Source organism: Misgurnus anguillicaudatus, chromosome 25 (genome assembly GCF_027580225.2).
Source record: "Misgurnus anguillicaudatus chromosome 25, ASM2758022v2, whole genome shotgun sequence".
NCBI classification, from domain to species: Eukaryota; Metazoa; Chordata; class Actinopteri; order Cypriniformes; family Cobitidae; genus Misgurnus; species Misgurnus anguillicaudatus.
The window spans coordinates 31,343,169-31,359,266 of NC_073361.2; the positions used below are offsets into that span (position 1 = coordinate 31,343,169).

Below are 16,098 nucleotides of genomic sequence, written 5' to 3' on the forward strand. Positions count from 1 at the left end.
TGGGTAAATCAGTTTTGCTGTATCTCAGGCACATTATTTAATCAAGAATATTGCGTGCCATGTTAAAAATGTCTGGTTTATTTTCAACCCAGTGTTGCGTGAAAAAAGCTAAACCTGACACCCTGCGATGTAATTTAATCTATGGGATATTTCAACCCATTATTGGGTCAAATATGAAGGTTTTCTGTTTATCCCCAGTGTATACAGAGATCAGTGCAAAGAAATATTACATGATTTACATTTATAATAATCAATTGTTTTTATAAATGTGGTATAAACTCTTGACAGATGTGGGTTGTTAAAGGGGTCATGCTTGGGTTCATTTGAACACTTTCCCAGAGAGACTCAACCTGGATAAACGTCAGTCGTATTTCCCATCCCAAAAAAGGAGATAGGGAATGTGAGAGGTGGAGTTATTTCTGCTGTATGGTCCTGTGAAGAAGAAGCAGACCTTTAGAAGATCTGGATTTTTAAAAAACTTTCATTGTCAGGTCAGTAGAGTTTTATTCTTCCTATATTTTTGATATTATATATACTTGTTATTGTGAGAGTATATATAGAAACTATAGATGTAATGTGTTTGTGGGGGTTTATTCAGGTTTTATTATTTTAGTGATAAAGCTGTCAAACATCTTTTTGCCGTGGGTCTTTTAAGATTGAATGTCTTTATATTTGGGGTCCCACAGGCACCTCAGTGATGTGTATGTAAAAATGATTACTCTTATTTTACATTTAAATAATTTTAAGTATTTTCCTCTCAGCTACTAAGAAGGCAAATTGCATTTAAGATTTAAGTTACCAAAAACCAACAAACTTTCTTCGTCATCTCGTCTGTTTCTTTGTCTATATGGTTTAAAGATTGATATGTTTGTTTGTCTGCGATGTGAAATATTTGAGCACTGAAGTCACATTTATCATGTTTAAGTGACTCGGAGTGTTTGTTTTGACATTTTAATGTAGAGAAATTAAAGTCTGTGGAAGAAGGCAGCTTGATGTATCGACCAAAACATGAAAGTGATAAAATAGTTATAAGCAAAACAAATGCACTGCTCATATTTCACCTTAAATCTGAAAGTTAGGTATTGAAAAAAAAATGTCTTCCAATTGAATTTTTAAGTTTAATCAACTTGAATTTACAATTCATTTCAACTTTCTTGACTAGTAAGTTGAATTAGCTTATTTCAACTTTATTTTGATAACTTTTAGCAACTCCTTAAACTGTAAACAGTGAAAAGTTGGATCAACTTAAAAAAATGCTTCGGTTGGTAAAATGTAAATAAATTAAGTTTATTCAACTTAAAAATGTCACTGTAGATTCACTTTTGGTGAAAAATGTAAGTTAAATAAACTTCATTATTTTATGTGTTACCAATTGAAGTAACTTTTTAAGTCGAACCACTTACTTTTTACACTGTACTCGTCAAGAAAGTTGAAATGAATTGTAATTTCAAGTTGACTAAACTTAAAAATGTAAGTGCAACAAGGAATTTTTACATTGAGACATCAGACGTTTCTTCTTCGTATGCATTTAGGTGAAAACTCAAGACAGAATGGCCGATTCAGTTCCGGCACTTCCAGAAAGTTTCGCTCCCACTTCCGACAGCGTTTATTCGGATCAGTTTGGGTTTTACTCTCTGGACTGTAATGTTCCTGGTCTTTCTAAAGTCATCTTAGACAAACTCAAGATGAAAGACTACAAGGATTACAGGTGAGAAACTCATACAGACGTGTTCCTCTGGGTCCCTCCATGGAAATGTTGAAGATCTTACATCTCTTTTTCAGGTCAGCTCTGGAGGGAAAGGGCAAAGTTGGATTTCGCTCTTATAAAGAAATGTTCCAAAACTTGGAGGACACGTTTAAGTTCTGCGCCTGCTGCTCCAAACTCCCATCCAACCTGACAGATCCCAAAGCTCTTAAACGCTGCATCAAGTGAGAATATAACATGCATGTATACATACAGAAGATAATAAGATGATGAGTTTTGTATGCATTTATGGCTTGAACGTATTGCCACGTGGTTGCTATAGGTCCACTGGCTGGTTACTATAGGGCATTGTCATCTCACATTATATAGGATAAGTTAGCCTACTTTGCATTAGAGTTTTGTTCAAATCATTAACCTAGAGCCATTTGATAAGATGCTTAAAGAATCATTGCGAGTCATTACAAAGCTTTGTTTGAATTTTGTCTTATTAACACTGTTCCACACTTATCACAGCCATTAACATTTACCACACACACACACACACACACACACACACACACACACACACACACACACACACACACACACAGTTAGTGTCACAGCTGGTGCCGTCCGTCCTGCAGCGGGTGATGGTCAGATCATAAAGCTCTGGTTTCCAGTTGCCCTCTTAAGTATTAACACCCTCTTATTATCATACAAAGCTAATGCACGATGTTATCACCTCTAACTGAAGGATAGGAGTTAATGGTACCATAATGCACCAACCAAAAACAGGTTTTCACCAGCATTTATGAAAATTAACCATGCATCATTTTACTACACTCTTCAAAATAAAGGTATGTCACAATGCCATTTTTTTGCTGCATAGTTCCATAACAAAACCTCTCACACCTAACGACTCTTTCTGTTTTCGGGTATTTGGGGCAGGGGTTTTCAAACTGGGGTCCGGGGACCCCAAAAAGGTTCTAATGTTAACCTGTATGTTAATGCATACAAAGTTAATGCAAATAAGTGAATAGATGCAAACTTGCATGGGGCAATGCGAATGGCGCAAATTGGGTTGTGCGATTGCGGCAAAAATGTGCTTTATTCGCCTCAAACAGGTCACAATGTTAAATACACAAGTAGGTAGAGTAGAGGCAAACTTGTGCATGGCGATGCAAATGATGCAAATAAGGTATTCACCTCAAATGCATCTTCACGCAAATTGAAAAAATTCAACTCAAGCGAAAACACAAAATTAAATCCTGCAAGTAATATAAAGCGAGGACGTGAAACTTCGCGTTTGGTTTGTACACAGCATAACGGGAAGCAGACATTAAATGCAAATTTGCAGATTTGCGCGAATAATAGATTAAATACAAAGTCAATGCAAAGACACAAATAGATGCGAACAACGCAGGGCGATTCGGGTGTTTACAAGTTGAAAATATTAAATTCCTGCAAGTAATTTAGAGCGAGGAAAGCGATGCCGCACATTTGGTGTGTACATAACAGAAAGAACACACCAAACGCAAATTCAGCGATTTGCGCAAGTAGATTACATAAAAAGTCAATGCAAAGACGCAAATAGATGTGAACTCGCGCAGGGTGATACAAATGACGCAAAATGGACATTGCGATTGCCGCGAATCACACGCTATTCGCCTCAAACGCGTCTTTGCGCAATTTGAAAATATTCAACACATGCGAAAAATTCACATTTCACAATGTTAAACCCCATGAGTAATGTAGAGCGAGAAACACAATGTTTTGTGTTTGGTGTGTACACAGCATAACATGTAGTACACACCAAACGCAAATTCAAAGATAAGAATAGACGCAAACTCATGCAGTACAATGTAAATTGCACAATTGTGGATTGAATTGCCATGAAAACACAGGCTATTCGCCTCAAATGCATCTTCCTACAAGTTGAAAATATTCAAGTTACATCCTGCAAGTAATCTAGAGCAATGAAGCGATTCTTCGTGTTTGGTGTGTATGCAGCATAAAGGGCAGAACATTTCAGAGAATAAAAGACAAAGCAAAACTGAAAAAATCTTCTATAAAGCCAATTATTTGTAAAAAAATAATCTGTCTTTATAATATCAAAATGACTACTTATCTAATAAAGTTGAAATGTTTTTATACAAAAATAAATGGATATATATTTTAGGATGGGGGTCTCTCACGTGAGGTTCATTATATTTGAGGGTCGTTGCCATCATAAAGTTTAAAAGCTCCTCCTTTAGACTATAAAACCATTAAACAAATGTTTTTTTTAGATTATTTAAAAGTATGAAAAAAATGATTCTTCTAATAATATTAGATGTTAAACTGTAAATGATTGCCATATTCATCTACCATGTTATTTCAGTAGAATCTAAAAATCATATAGCAGTGCTAAACGATTACAACCGATAATATCGTAGCAACATAAGACTTGAGTTAAATACACTTGGTTTGTGTGATGCTCTTTAGATCTGTCATCTCTTCTGTGTTTGGCACAAAGTATATCTAAATATAGCATGGTATTAAGCAAGTGTTAAATAATGCTGGAGGTCAGCTGGGAATTTTTCAGTCAAACTCTTTTAAAACAGACAGATGAAAAAAATCATTGATTTTCTGTATATCTCCCATCATCACCAGTGACAGATTATTCTCATTTAACCGATAATGGTCAAATGAGATCTGCACTGCAAATACGTACCTTACCCTGGGCCATAACCCTTTCCAAAAGTACAGTTTTGTACCTAAAGACTTCATACTATCTCAAAGGTACACATTGCTACCAAATGTATACATATTCATACCTAATGGTAGCCTGACGTTGTCATACTCAATTCTAGTCAGATCTTCCCCGTTTTTCAAATCGTGGTGGGCGGGGCTAAGATCAGCTGGCACCCAGGCTAACCTAATGGTACATATTAGGACTTTTTAACCCTTAACTGGCGCTGTCCCGTGAGTGGGAGTCCTGAGTTTAATTCAATATTTTGCATGTGAATCTATCACGACAAACTATATATCATTGGAAAGGTCAAAACCTTTCAGCAGTAATAATAATGCAGTGACTGTTATTTATTAATTAGTGACAAGAGTATGCAGCAAACATTGACACCTAGTGGCTGTTGTTGGTTAAACCACTAAAAGTGTAACACAAACCTCATTTTAAGTATAAAATATATACTTTATTGCATTATTTTAATTTATTACAATAACTGTAACAATTTTTTTATTTTATATTTTCACCTCCAGAGACCTCCAAAACCTTAAGGCATCTTTTTTCTAACCAAGACTAAGATTGTACGGCAAAAAAATTTGAGAGTGTACATCACCTTTTCATCCCCCCACACACTCAAAAAAGGGCTGCGCCTTTTCAGGGGTTAAAGGTTACTGTCCCAGTGACAGCTGAGGCACATATTTTGACCACTTTTTGCTATAATGAAAGTTCTGGTTTATAGTGACATTCATATGACTGAGACTCTTGGCATTGCATCATAGTTGGTTCTGTTCCCAGCTGTTCTCTTAAACCCGAGCAGATTTTTTAACTCCATACAAAGAGGAAAGGTTTATGAGCGGGTCAGACACACACCACATGATGCTGCCACCACAATAAAACCTTAAAGTACTAAAATGATGAGGGCAGGATCTAAAAATGGCTTTGACCTTTTCATCTGTCTGTGGGGAGCTGAACTCTTAAAGTCATTTTGTATTATATATCCACTGCTTCTTCTTATAACTGTGATTTAAATTCTTCTGCGTTCATCTGATCTCACAGGTGTCTGAATGTGTATTACTGCAGTAAAGAGTGTCAGAGAAAAGATTGGGCATTGCATAAGAAATTCTGTAAAATGCTTCGTAAGGTCTCGATGGACAGACTGGTTGAATGGCTTGTTCACACAGGTGAGACGAACATCATAACCTGTCAGTTTGGAGACTTTAAGGAATGTTAATATGTTCCTTTACTCCAATAGGAGATCTTCCTTTCTCTACGGAGGTGTGGTCTCGTCCGGCTAAAGACATCAGATGTTGGGATGATTGGCTCTCTATGCACGGAGATCTGACATCACGTCTGGACCCCATTCTGTCTGGTAAAAACATGACCGATCTCTGGACCAATGCCTGCCGACCACGACCGGAGGAGGCGGAGCTTCGCGAGTCTGTGTGGCGGGTGTGTAGTGAACTTTTCTCTCGGTCACTGACCGTGGGCCTTGGGATTCGGGTGTCCCGTCTGGACCCGTACTCTCGCCCACTGACCGTACATCTTGTTGGTGCCGGTCATAACGAGACCCTTGGAGCCAGAACCACAGATATGGATGAGCTCAGCCGTATGTTCCCGGGACATCAGGGACTGGAGGTGGTGATGGTGGGGCCAGAGGTGGTGCGGGGTCCCATCATGAGACCCCCGCTGAGAGCTTTCGGACCCCGGGGAAAAGTGTACATCAGTGCATACAAAGGCCTGTATCACCAGTTTTGGGAGGAGGTTGTTGAGAAAGGTGAAGCTGCTAGACCAGATCTAGTGGTTGGATTTCACCCAGGTACAAACAAACAACAAAACATTCATAGCTGAACTCAGAACATGTTTAGATTTAACCAACAATGGGTTAAAACAAACCAGCATAGGTTAAATTACAACCCAGCGGGTTAAGTTCATCCCTTGACCCAACGCTGGTTGAAAATAACCTATTATTTATTAGGTGTGAGATTAGATGCAGTTGTAGGTGTTAAGGAGATTTTGTTTCTGTTAAGTCTTCAGGTTTTCACAGTTTTCATTCACACATGGTTAACTCTTCAAACTCGAGTATGGGTGTATAAGTGTAGTTTCCATCTATAGATTGAGACTGATGCTGTTTCTGTCTGCTGGTCCCTGATGCTTCATCTGTCCGTCTTTAACTTGCAATTATTTATAGTAACAGCTGAGAGTTTCAGACATATACAGTATACATACACATACTGTATATATCAGTATACAGTACTGTATATCCATAAACACACACATGCACATTTACTAAATGACTTTTATTTATATACCGAGTGCTTAGTATAAACTGGGTCAATGTTGCTCGTCTTCTAACAACTGCAGTATGTACTGTTTGCCATCAATTCATCAATTAAATCACTTAAAATACACTATTCAACATTTGAAGTAGATCAAAAGTTCATCAAAGATCTCCTAAGACAAGAACGGATATTGTTAAAATTTCTATAAAAGTTTTGATCCACTTTCAATGTTGACTAGTGTATATTCATTTAAATATATTAATTTAATTTAATTGTGCAAAGTATGGCTTCTTATCTGAAGTTAGTAAATTGCCATAAAAACAACAACAAATAAATAATACATAAAAAATAAATAATACAGAAATAAATAATACAAAAAATAACTAATACAATAATTATTAATAATAAAAAATAATAATAAATAATCACTAATAAATAATAATTCTACACTGTAAAAAATGTGTTGCTGCCTTAATTTTTTTGTTGAATCAACTCAGATTTACAAGTCATTTCAACTTATTATTTATCTTGACTTGAGATGAGTTGTAACTACAGATGAGTTGTTCTAACTTATAAAATATAGTTGAAAAAAGTCAACTTAATATTATAAGTTGTAGCAACACATCTCAGTCAAGTAAATAATAGTAAGTTGAAATCACTTGTAAATCTGAGTGGATTCAACAAAAAAAAGGCAGGAAATATTTTTTTACAGTCTAATAATAATAGTAATACTACTACTACTACTACTACTACTACTACTACTACTACTACTACTATAATATATAATATTAATATTATGATTAATAATAATAATTGTTATTATTATTATAATCACACATAAATAATAATAATAAAGATGATGATAATAAAAATAATAATGCACTGAAAAAAATGATTCATTGAATTTAATCAATTTTTTTAAGGTAAGGGGTTGCAATCAATTTATTTAAGCTACATTCAAACAAAATTTGTATATTTTATTTTACATTACTAATCTTTTTTGTTTAAATGTAGCTTAAATAAATTGATTCCAACCACTTACCTTAAAAAAATTGATTAAATTCAATGAATCATTTTTTTCAGTGTGATAATCACAAATAAATAATAATAATCACAAATAAATAATAATAATCACAAATAAATAATAATAATAATAATAATCACTACTAAATAGTAATAATGCTGATATTATTATGATAATATTAATACATAATTTCTATTTATAAAGCATATTTTCCAAGCTCTAGATAAACAATACAATAAAGTAAAGCATAAAGACATCATCAAACATAAGTATACAGCACAAAACATACATGTATACATGTAAATACATATGCACAGTAACACTGCAAACACATTAAAGGGCTTTCCACCCCACCATAAGTAAGAGTTTTTAATTGCTGTATCATGAATGTTTTCATTTGACAACTCAGGCTTGGTGGGACTGAGTTCATGAAATGGATTTCAAGGTGGGACAGAGTCTATACAAATCTATACAAAGTGGGATTTTCTGCATCTGTGATTTAAAAATATTAAATGTGTCTCCACCTCAAGCCACCTATTAAATCTCTGCCATGACTGCTGGTCATTTGCTTATATCTGTTGCACCATTGTTTGATGTTGGTAATTTTGGAGTCTGCATAAGCAAGATTTTCATCAATGTATAGACACAATGTGCTAAATCATACCTGTGGTCAGGAGGGTATTGTTTCTCTTCGTACAGTTGTTGCTGACCCTCAGAAACATAAACCAGTGTCTACACATTGATCACCAGCACACAACTAATCTGTTATACTACATGCTTTCATACATTTATCACAAACAAACAAAGGCCGACATAATCCAGCTGAAGTGTCTATGGGTTGAATGTCCTTGCACCTGTCGTGCGGTCAGTCCTTTCATCTCTGCTTTAATGTTTGTTGTCTCTCATCTCACGCAGGGTTTCATGCATCTCAGGGTTTGGGTGAAGGCTGGTTGCCCACATTACTGTTACTGAGAGATTACAACATCCCCTCCATGTTCACCATGTACAAGTAACGTATTACAATCATATTACAAAAGCATTACATATACATATTTAGTGTAAATCAATGAACACATTTGTCTTTCTGTCTTCTTCTCCTGCAGTAATGAAGAGCTTCAGTATTCTCTTCAGATTCTGATCGAATTAGAAATGAATATTAAAGACAGCGGCCCGAATCCCTTCAGCTCCCAGAAACCTGAGCAGGTCCAGTCCAGCCCCAACAAACAAGCCAGTTACTGCAATGCCTTCTATATTTATTTTCATGGTCTGCTGGAGACACAACCGGAGGAAGATTAATTTCACTATCTTACCTAAAGCCACTGGAACCTTCATATAAATCTGAATCATTTTTATCTGAATATAAACTCTCTGCAAGTTAAAAGTTTAATTATAAAGCACTTTTTTAAAAACAGCAAGTGTTTACAAAAAGTGCTGTACATACAGAATAAAAATCAAAGAGCATATAACAAATCAAAATAAATAATAGATATTTCAAATACACATACTGAATTTTATGCCATGCTGTACAAATATATTTTTAAATGAAATTGAAAAATAGAAAGTGTTTGTGCCGGCCTAAAATACAAAGGCAAATATTTCAAAGTTTTGGGGCCACCACTGCAAAGGCTGTACTGTTTAGATATGCATCAATTAGTTAATAAGAATGAAACCAACAATTAGTCCTGTAATTTATATGGATGTAATTTTACTGCAGTTATCTGTCCTGTATTCATGTTTCCAGTTGAAACTTGTAGGCTTCAGTTGTCACTGCTTAAATCAAGGCCCTGATGTCCAAAAAGCCCCTCTGAGCTTTTGTTTTTCTCTTGGTCATCACTATAGTTCAAACTTCAGTGATCTATCGCCACACATACTGTCATAATCTGTTGTGTCTCTGCAAATAGTCACATTGAGGTTAGATTGTGGACATAAAGGGAGCGTTTTTGAGCAATGGTTATTGCAGGTGACCAAGTGCACCCTTGCTAGTTTATAACTTATGGTTGACCCTACTGCTGGGTTGTTTCAAGCCATGGTTGGATAAAATATGGACAAACACAAGCGTTGGTTTATATTAACACAGAAAATGTCCATATCTGACCCAGTCATGGAGTGAATTAATAAACATGTTTTCATTTTAGGGAGCATTTGACTGGACAGATATGCTTATATTGCAGGATGAGTCATAAAATTTCCTTTTTTTGAAAGAGTTAGGCCTACTATTTAAAGGGGTTATATCATGAAAATCTGACTTTTTCCATGTTTAAGTGCTATAGTTGGGTCACTAGTGCTCCTAGCAACCTAGAAAATGTGAAATAAGATCATCCTAGTAACTTAGTTTTGGTAAACCATTCTCTGCAAGCACGCAAAAAATAGGTCATTCAGATTTCGCCTGTTTTGTAACATAGATAGCGACTTTAATTACTATAATCCTGCCTCTTAATCTGCACTATCCAACAACGGCATTGCCATTTAATGCAGAGAAAAAATTATTACAACAAAGCACCATTATGGTCATCAGTGTTTGCATTTCATCACCTCATTTGCATTTTAAAGGACACACCCAAAAACTGCCCATTTTTGCTTGCACCTATAAAGTGGCAATTTTAACATGCTATAATGAATTATATGTGGGGTATTTTCAGATAAAACGTCATAAACATACTCTGGGGACACCTAAGACATATTTTACTTTTTTTTAAAATCTCCTGAAATTACCCCTTTACATTTTTTAATTGAGTTGATAAAATAATATTCTTTTATTTATAATAGAATATATTAATAAAATAGTTTACATTTGAATTAATTATATATAGGTTTATTTTTTATATCCAAAATGAGTTACCAAACATCGCCACCTTGTGGTAAAATTATTCAGTAGTTGTGTTTCACTCATGAATGAAATAATAAAATATGTATTATGTTTTCCTGATCGAAGTCATTTTCGCTTAAATTTTAGTCAGTATGTTTATGTCAAATTTTTGTTTTGTGTGCATGTTTTGTACGATCATAATTCAACTACTGTAAATATGACTTATTTGCTATAGTCCTAGATTGTATTCTCTTCATTTAATATAAAAGACGTTATTAATAAATAAACATTGAAAAAATATATAGCCTGATAAGTATATAATTATTATATTAATAGTTAGGGGATGTAATTAATTTTGATAGAAGCTACATTGTATTTCCCTTACGAAAATTAACCATGTGGGGATATTTTTTTAAAAACTATGGTTAATTTATTAAAACTCAAGCTTAGATTTTAAATTGTAATAAAAACATTTTTGGAAAAATGTCGACATCAATATGTGCGTGTTTTTTCTGTCCTATATGAAAATTGTCTTCTATCTGTTAATGTTTTCTCCGGAAGGTTCAGCGAAGCCTCGAGAAAACACCCGCACAGCTGCGCGCGGCTATAAAACACCCGAGAGTCTCTCACCCGAAACATACAGACGGACAAAACTTCATTTAAGAGCTCATATCTGTTTACAGTCAACAAAAATAATGGCAGAAACGAACGGGTAAGAGAACAGAAATGCATGAACACGGGTTTTAAGATTGCAAGAGATTTTACTGTATCAGATATCACGGGGTCCACTTTTTAAATGTGTTTTGTTGTATGACATTTGTATAAAGTTTAACTGTAGAAGTTTTCGTTCATTTTTTATTTTTATTTTGGATGGGCGATTCAAATGTGTTTCAGTGATTGTTATAGTTTATAAACTCGTAAATGTGACTATGCTGAATGTGTCTGTGAGGACAGATGATAAAAATAACCCAGCAGCTGTCACTGCAGTCTGTTAAATCTCTGTTCATTCATTCATTCATTCAACCCTCAGGCATTTACTCTGAACATCAAATACAAGACACATTATATTACTGGATGAATCATGCAAAATCAATCATCTTAAAGGGGACATTTCACAAGACTTGTCAAATAAATCTTTGGTGTCCATATGTGAGGTTTTAGCACAAAGTATAGATAGATTATTGTGGCATGTTACAATTGCCACTTTGTGGGTGTGAGCAAAGATGTGCCGTTTTGGGTGTGTCTTTTTAAATGCAAATGGGCTGATCTCTGCACTGGATGGCGGTGCCACATGGTTGGACGGTGCACATTAGGGGGCGGTATTATCCTCTTCTGACATCACAAGGGGAGCATTTTTCAAGTTATTGGGTTGATTTTTATTTCACATTTTCTAGGTCAGTGGTTCTCAAACCCCCCAGGGGGGCCGCAAGATGGTGCCAGGGGGGCCCCAGTTTTATGAAATAAATTAATTCATCATACCTTTTGTGTAATTAAACCTAAAAAAAAGTAAGGCTACTAAACAACAGTACTACTATGTATAATTTAATGTTTTGTTTAATTAAAATGTTGCGTTTTAGAACACATTTGTCATTACTTTTCCTTTAGGGGGGCCGCGAAGGAAAGCTCCGTACACACTGGAGGTCGCACGTTGAAAAAGTTTGAGAACCACTGTTCTGGGTTGATAGAGGCACTGGGAACCCAATTATAACACTTTAACATGGAAAAAGTCAGATTTTGATGCTATGACCCCTTTAATGTGTGTGAATCTTTATTTTTTATTACTCAGGTTAAAGAGATAGTTTACCAGTTTTGTCATCATTTTCAAGTTGTTCCAAACTTAAAATTATATACATTTCTTTGTACTACAGATATGAAGATAATTTACTTGTTGGATGTGCTTGTTATTAAAAATAAACTACTGTAAAAGGACTGGACGGTTGCTATTGATTCGATGTGGAAGTCTACCAATAGTTGTATTTTGTCCACAAAAGCCGTTCGTTTGGCTCTGTTGTTGCTGCTGAAACTGTCTATATACAAATATTGGTGTGGTAGTTTATTAGTAAAAAATTTTATAAATCTGAACCCTGCAAAAAGTGACTTTCTTAGTATTTTTGTCTTGTTGTCAGTGAAAATATCTAAGAATTCTTGAATTAAGATGCATTTTCTTGATGAGAAAAATGATCTAAGAAAATATGTCTAGTTTTTAGACAAAAAATTAAGTGAATTTGTGCTTAAAAGAAGCAAAAAATCTAACAATTTCCTTGAATTAAGTGTTTATGAAAAAAAGTAAGCTTATTTCAAGAACATTTTTCTTACTCCATTGGCAGATTTATTTTTTATTTTTTTTAAGCACACATTTACTTAAATTGTATTTGTCTAAAAACTAGACTTATTTTCCAAGGTCATTTTGCTCATTAAGAAAATACATCTTAATTTAAGATTTTTTTAGATATTTTTACTGAAAATAAGACAAAAATACTAAGTAAGAAAGTCTTTTTTTGCAGTGAAATGCTTTAATCTCTCTCTCTCTTGATTTAGTGTTTCAGACAAAAAACCTCTTACATTCCGATCTCTAAAGGAGATGTTTGAAAAAATGGAGGAGTCGTATAAGATTTGTGCACATTGTGAAAATCTACCATCACAGATCACGGGCACACTGAAGCGATGCGCTCGGTAAGAGAGGTCACGATGAAGTCAACGTGTTTGAATGTATTGATTCATTATTTACTTGCCTTCATATGAAAGATTTCTGCAAGAAAAGAAACACAGATTCATTTAAATTTAAAAGTGTGTTACTTTATAATATCAGATGATTTTTCACCAAAGTTCTTAAACATCTCTCTCTATCTCTCTCTCTCTTTTTCCCAGCTGTCTTAATGTGTATTACTGCAGTAAAGAGTGTCAGAAGAAAGACTGGACTCAACATAAACTTTACTGTAACAAACTGCGTATGGCTGCAGTAGACAGACACGTCGAGTGGCTCATTTATAAAGGAGACCTTCCTTTACTTCTTCATCTGTTAAGATGTGAATTTAGGGGGGCTGTGATTTATAAATATGTAATATCCAATAGGAGACCTTCCTTTCCCTACGGAGGTGTGGTCTCGTCCGGCTAAAGACATCAGATGTTGGGATGATTGGCTCGCTATGCAAGGAGATGTGAAATCGCATCTGGAGCCCATCCTGTCTGGTAAAAACATGACAGACCTCTGGACCAATGCCTGCCGACCACGACCGGAGGAGGCGGAGCTTCACGAATCTGTGTGGCGGGTATGCAGCGAGTTTCTCTCTCGACCGCTTACGATCGGTATAGGACTGAAGATGTTTCACTTGGATCCGTACTCTGGTCCTCTGACGGTTCACGTGGTGGGAGCCGGTGAGAGCGAGACCCTTGGAGCCAGAACCACAGATATGGATGAGCTCAGCCGTATGTTCCCGGGGCATCAAGGACTGGAGGTGGTGATGGTGGGGCCAGAGGTGGTGCAAGGGCCCATCATGAGACCCCCGCTGAGGGCTTTCGGACCCCGGGGGAGAGTTTACATCAGTGCATACAAAGGCCTTTACCACCAGTTTTGGGAGGAGGTTGTTGAGAAAGGTGAAGCTGCTAAACCAGATCTAGTGGTTGGATTTCACCCAGGTACAAACAAACAACAAAACATTCATAGCTGAACATATGAAACTTCTAAATTATATCAGATGTATTTGTCTTCATTTACAGGGTTTCAGGGGCAAAAAGTGAGTGAGGATTGGTTGCCGACACTTCTGCTGCTACGAGATTACAACATCCCAACATTGTTCACCATGATCGAGTATGTTACACATTCACACACGACACACAGATGAACTGAGAACTATTGCAGTTTACTAACTTTAAATTACAAGACAACAGATTAATCATTTGATATCCCTTTTTATGCATATATCTCTCTTATGTTTTTCAGTGATGCGGAGCGACAGTCTTATCTGCAGATGTTTTTGGAGTTGGAGATGCATGTTAAGGACACGGGTTCAAACCCTTTCACCTCTTTAAAACCTGATCAACAGCCCAAAAGTCCAAACAAACCGCTCAGTTATGCCAACGCTTACTACATCTCCTTCCACGGCCTGCTGGAGATACAAGATGAAGAGGAACAGAAGTGATTGGATAGGAACCCGGTTGTTTTAAACGAACATTATCTCCAAGAAAATATGTGGAGTGCATTTTTTATTGAAATATATTTTTGATTTTCTTCATCTGCCTTTTTGTAGACTAATATTTACTGGATGCCTTTGGCAGACACGTTTATTCAAAATGACACATTATATATCAGTATGCGTGTTCCCTGGGGATAACTATACATAAATGCTTTAGTGTTTCATTTATGTAAAATCATGCAAATGTGATGAGGGCATTAGAAAAAATGTTCAAAAGATGCAAACTCATGCAAAAGATGCTACAATTATTACATACTTTAGCAGAGACAGTATTTACAATATGGCTTATTATTTCCTTTGTAGGTTTGACTAAAACACAGGAGGGTAACTGCTAACTTAGACCCGATTTACACAATAAAGAAGAGAGAGATTCGGAAATGAATTAAAATAAAATTTGCATCAGATGAAAGTAGAACATTGATGCATTTTTAACACAAAAAATCCCCCCACTGCTTTTAAGTCACAGCATGTGTGTCACATTGAGACGTGGTTTCTGAATTTTTAACAGAATTTTTAATTCATCTGTAGTTAAAAAAGCTCTTTGTGAATTATTTCTCACTGGATGAAATCAAAAAGTTTTCATCATCTTGACTGAGTGCCACAACTACATTCAAAGCAGTCAAATGTTTTTTTTTTTTGTGATCTTTAGATCTATTGAATGACAGCTTGCTATAGCGTACACTGGAAAAATTACTGTCTTGCTTAGTATTGTTGTCTTGTTTTCAGTAAAAATATCTAAAAATTCTTAAATCAAGGTGTATTTTCTTGATAAGCAAAATCACCTATAGGAAAATAAATAAACTTTTAGACACAAATATACAATTTAAGTGAATTTGTGCTTAAAATAACACTGTAAAAAATACTTTGCTGCCTTAAAGTTTTTTGTTGAATCAACTCAGATTTTCAAGTCATGTCAACAGAGATGAGTTGTCATAACTTATAAAATATAGTTGAGAAAAGTCAACTTAATCTTATAAATTATAACAACTCACTTGTAGTTATAACAACTCATCTCTAGTCAAGATAAATAATAGAAAGTTGAAATGACTTGTAAATCCGAGTTGATTCAACAAAAAATTTTAAGGCAGCAAAGTATTTTTTACAGTGAAGCAAAAAAAATAAATAAAAATAAAATAATCGGCCAATGGGGTAAGAAACTTTTTCTTAAATGTTCCTTGATTTAAGTGTTTCAAAAAATGTTTTTGCTTGTTTTAGGCACAAAATCACTTAAATTCTATATTTTTTGTATAAAAACTTTATTTGGGTAATTTTGCTCACCAAGAAAATGCATCTTGATGTATTAATTTTTAGATATTTGTACTGAAAACAAAACAAAAATACTTAGTAAGAAAGACATTTTTTGCAGTGTACTCTGCAAAAAATGATT

At 35.1% G+C, this 16,098-nt stretch overlaps 3 protein-coding genes across 4 annotated transcripts in view; 2 read left to right on the top strand and 1 right to left on the bottom strand.

Moving 5' to 3' along the window:
• The window catches only part of LOC129425815 (immunoglobulin kappa light chain-like), a 688,217-nt gene that overhangs the window by 398,912 nt on the left and 273,207 nt on the right, over positions 1 to 16,098 (bottom strand). The gene's annotated exons all lie outside the window — the stretch shown is intronic.
• LOC129425445 (putative protein MSS51 homolog, mitochondrial) lies at positions 355 to 9,212 on the top strand. 2 transcript variants are annotated; one of them, XM_055181406.2, is made up of 7 exons: positions 355 to 491; positions 1,533 to 1,708; positions 1,783 to 1,929; positions 5,466 to 5,590; positions 5,662 to 6,225; positions 8,628 to 8,715; positions 8,816 to 9,212. In XM_055181406.2, the coding sequence occupies exons 2-7, from the start codon at positions 1,551 to 1,553 to the stop codon at positions 9,006 to 9,008; spliced, it is 1,275 nt and encodes a 424-aa protein (XP_055037381.2). In that variant the 5' UTR covers positions 355 to 491; positions 1,533 to 1,550; the 3' UTR covers positions 9,009 to 9,212. The 2 variants fall into 2 exon arrangements, with proteins under 2 accessions (XP_055037381.2, XP_055037380.2); XM_055181405.2 differs by having other exon boundaries at positions 358 to 491; positions 8,628 to 8,721.
• Positions 11,001 to 15,455, top strand: mss51 (MSS51 mitochondrial translational activator). The gene is made up of 6 exons (XM_073864305.1): positions 11,001 to 11,230; positions 13,057 to 13,191; positions 13,387 to 13,509; positions 13,589 to 14,154; positions 14,236 to 14,326; positions 14,459 to 15,455. Exons 1-6 carry the CDS (start codon positions 11,016 to 11,018, stop codon positions 14,655 to 14,657), a joined length of 1,329 nt encoding a protein of 442 aa, XP_073720406.1. The 5' UTR covers positions 11,001 to 11,015; the 3' UTR covers positions 14,658 to 15,455.

What these genes read in the sequence shown, in the direction of transcription:
- LOC129425445 (XM_055181405.2), top strand. Translation starts at nt 1,551, where the DNA reads ATGGCCGATTCAGTTCCGGCACTTCCAGAAAGTTTCGCTCCCACTTCC. An exon ending in AAAGACTACAAGGATTACAG is followed by an intron (nt 1,709 to 1,782) that starts GTGAGAAACTCA and finishes TCTCTTTTTCAG; the next exon opens with GTCAGCTCTGGAGGGAAAGG. An exon ending in AGTGGTTGGATTTCACCCAG is followed by an intron (nt 6,226 to 8,627) that starts GTACAAACAAAC and finishes CATCTCACGCAG; the next exon opens with GGTTTCATGCATCTCAGGGT.
- mss51 (XM_073864305.1), top strand. Translation starts at nt 11,016, where the DNA reads ATGTGCGTGTTTTTTCTGTCCTATATGAAAATTGTCTTCTATCTGTTA. An exon ending in AGTGGTTGGATTTCACCCAG is followed by an intron (nt 14,155 to 14,235) that starts GTACAAACAAAC and finishes CTTCATTTACAG; the next exon opens with GGTTTCAGGGGCAAAAAGTG. An exon ending in ACATTGTTCACCATGATCGA is followed by an intron (nt 14,327 to 14,458) that starts GTATGTTACACA and finishes TATGTTTTTCAG; the next exon opens with TGATGCGGAGCGACAGTCTT.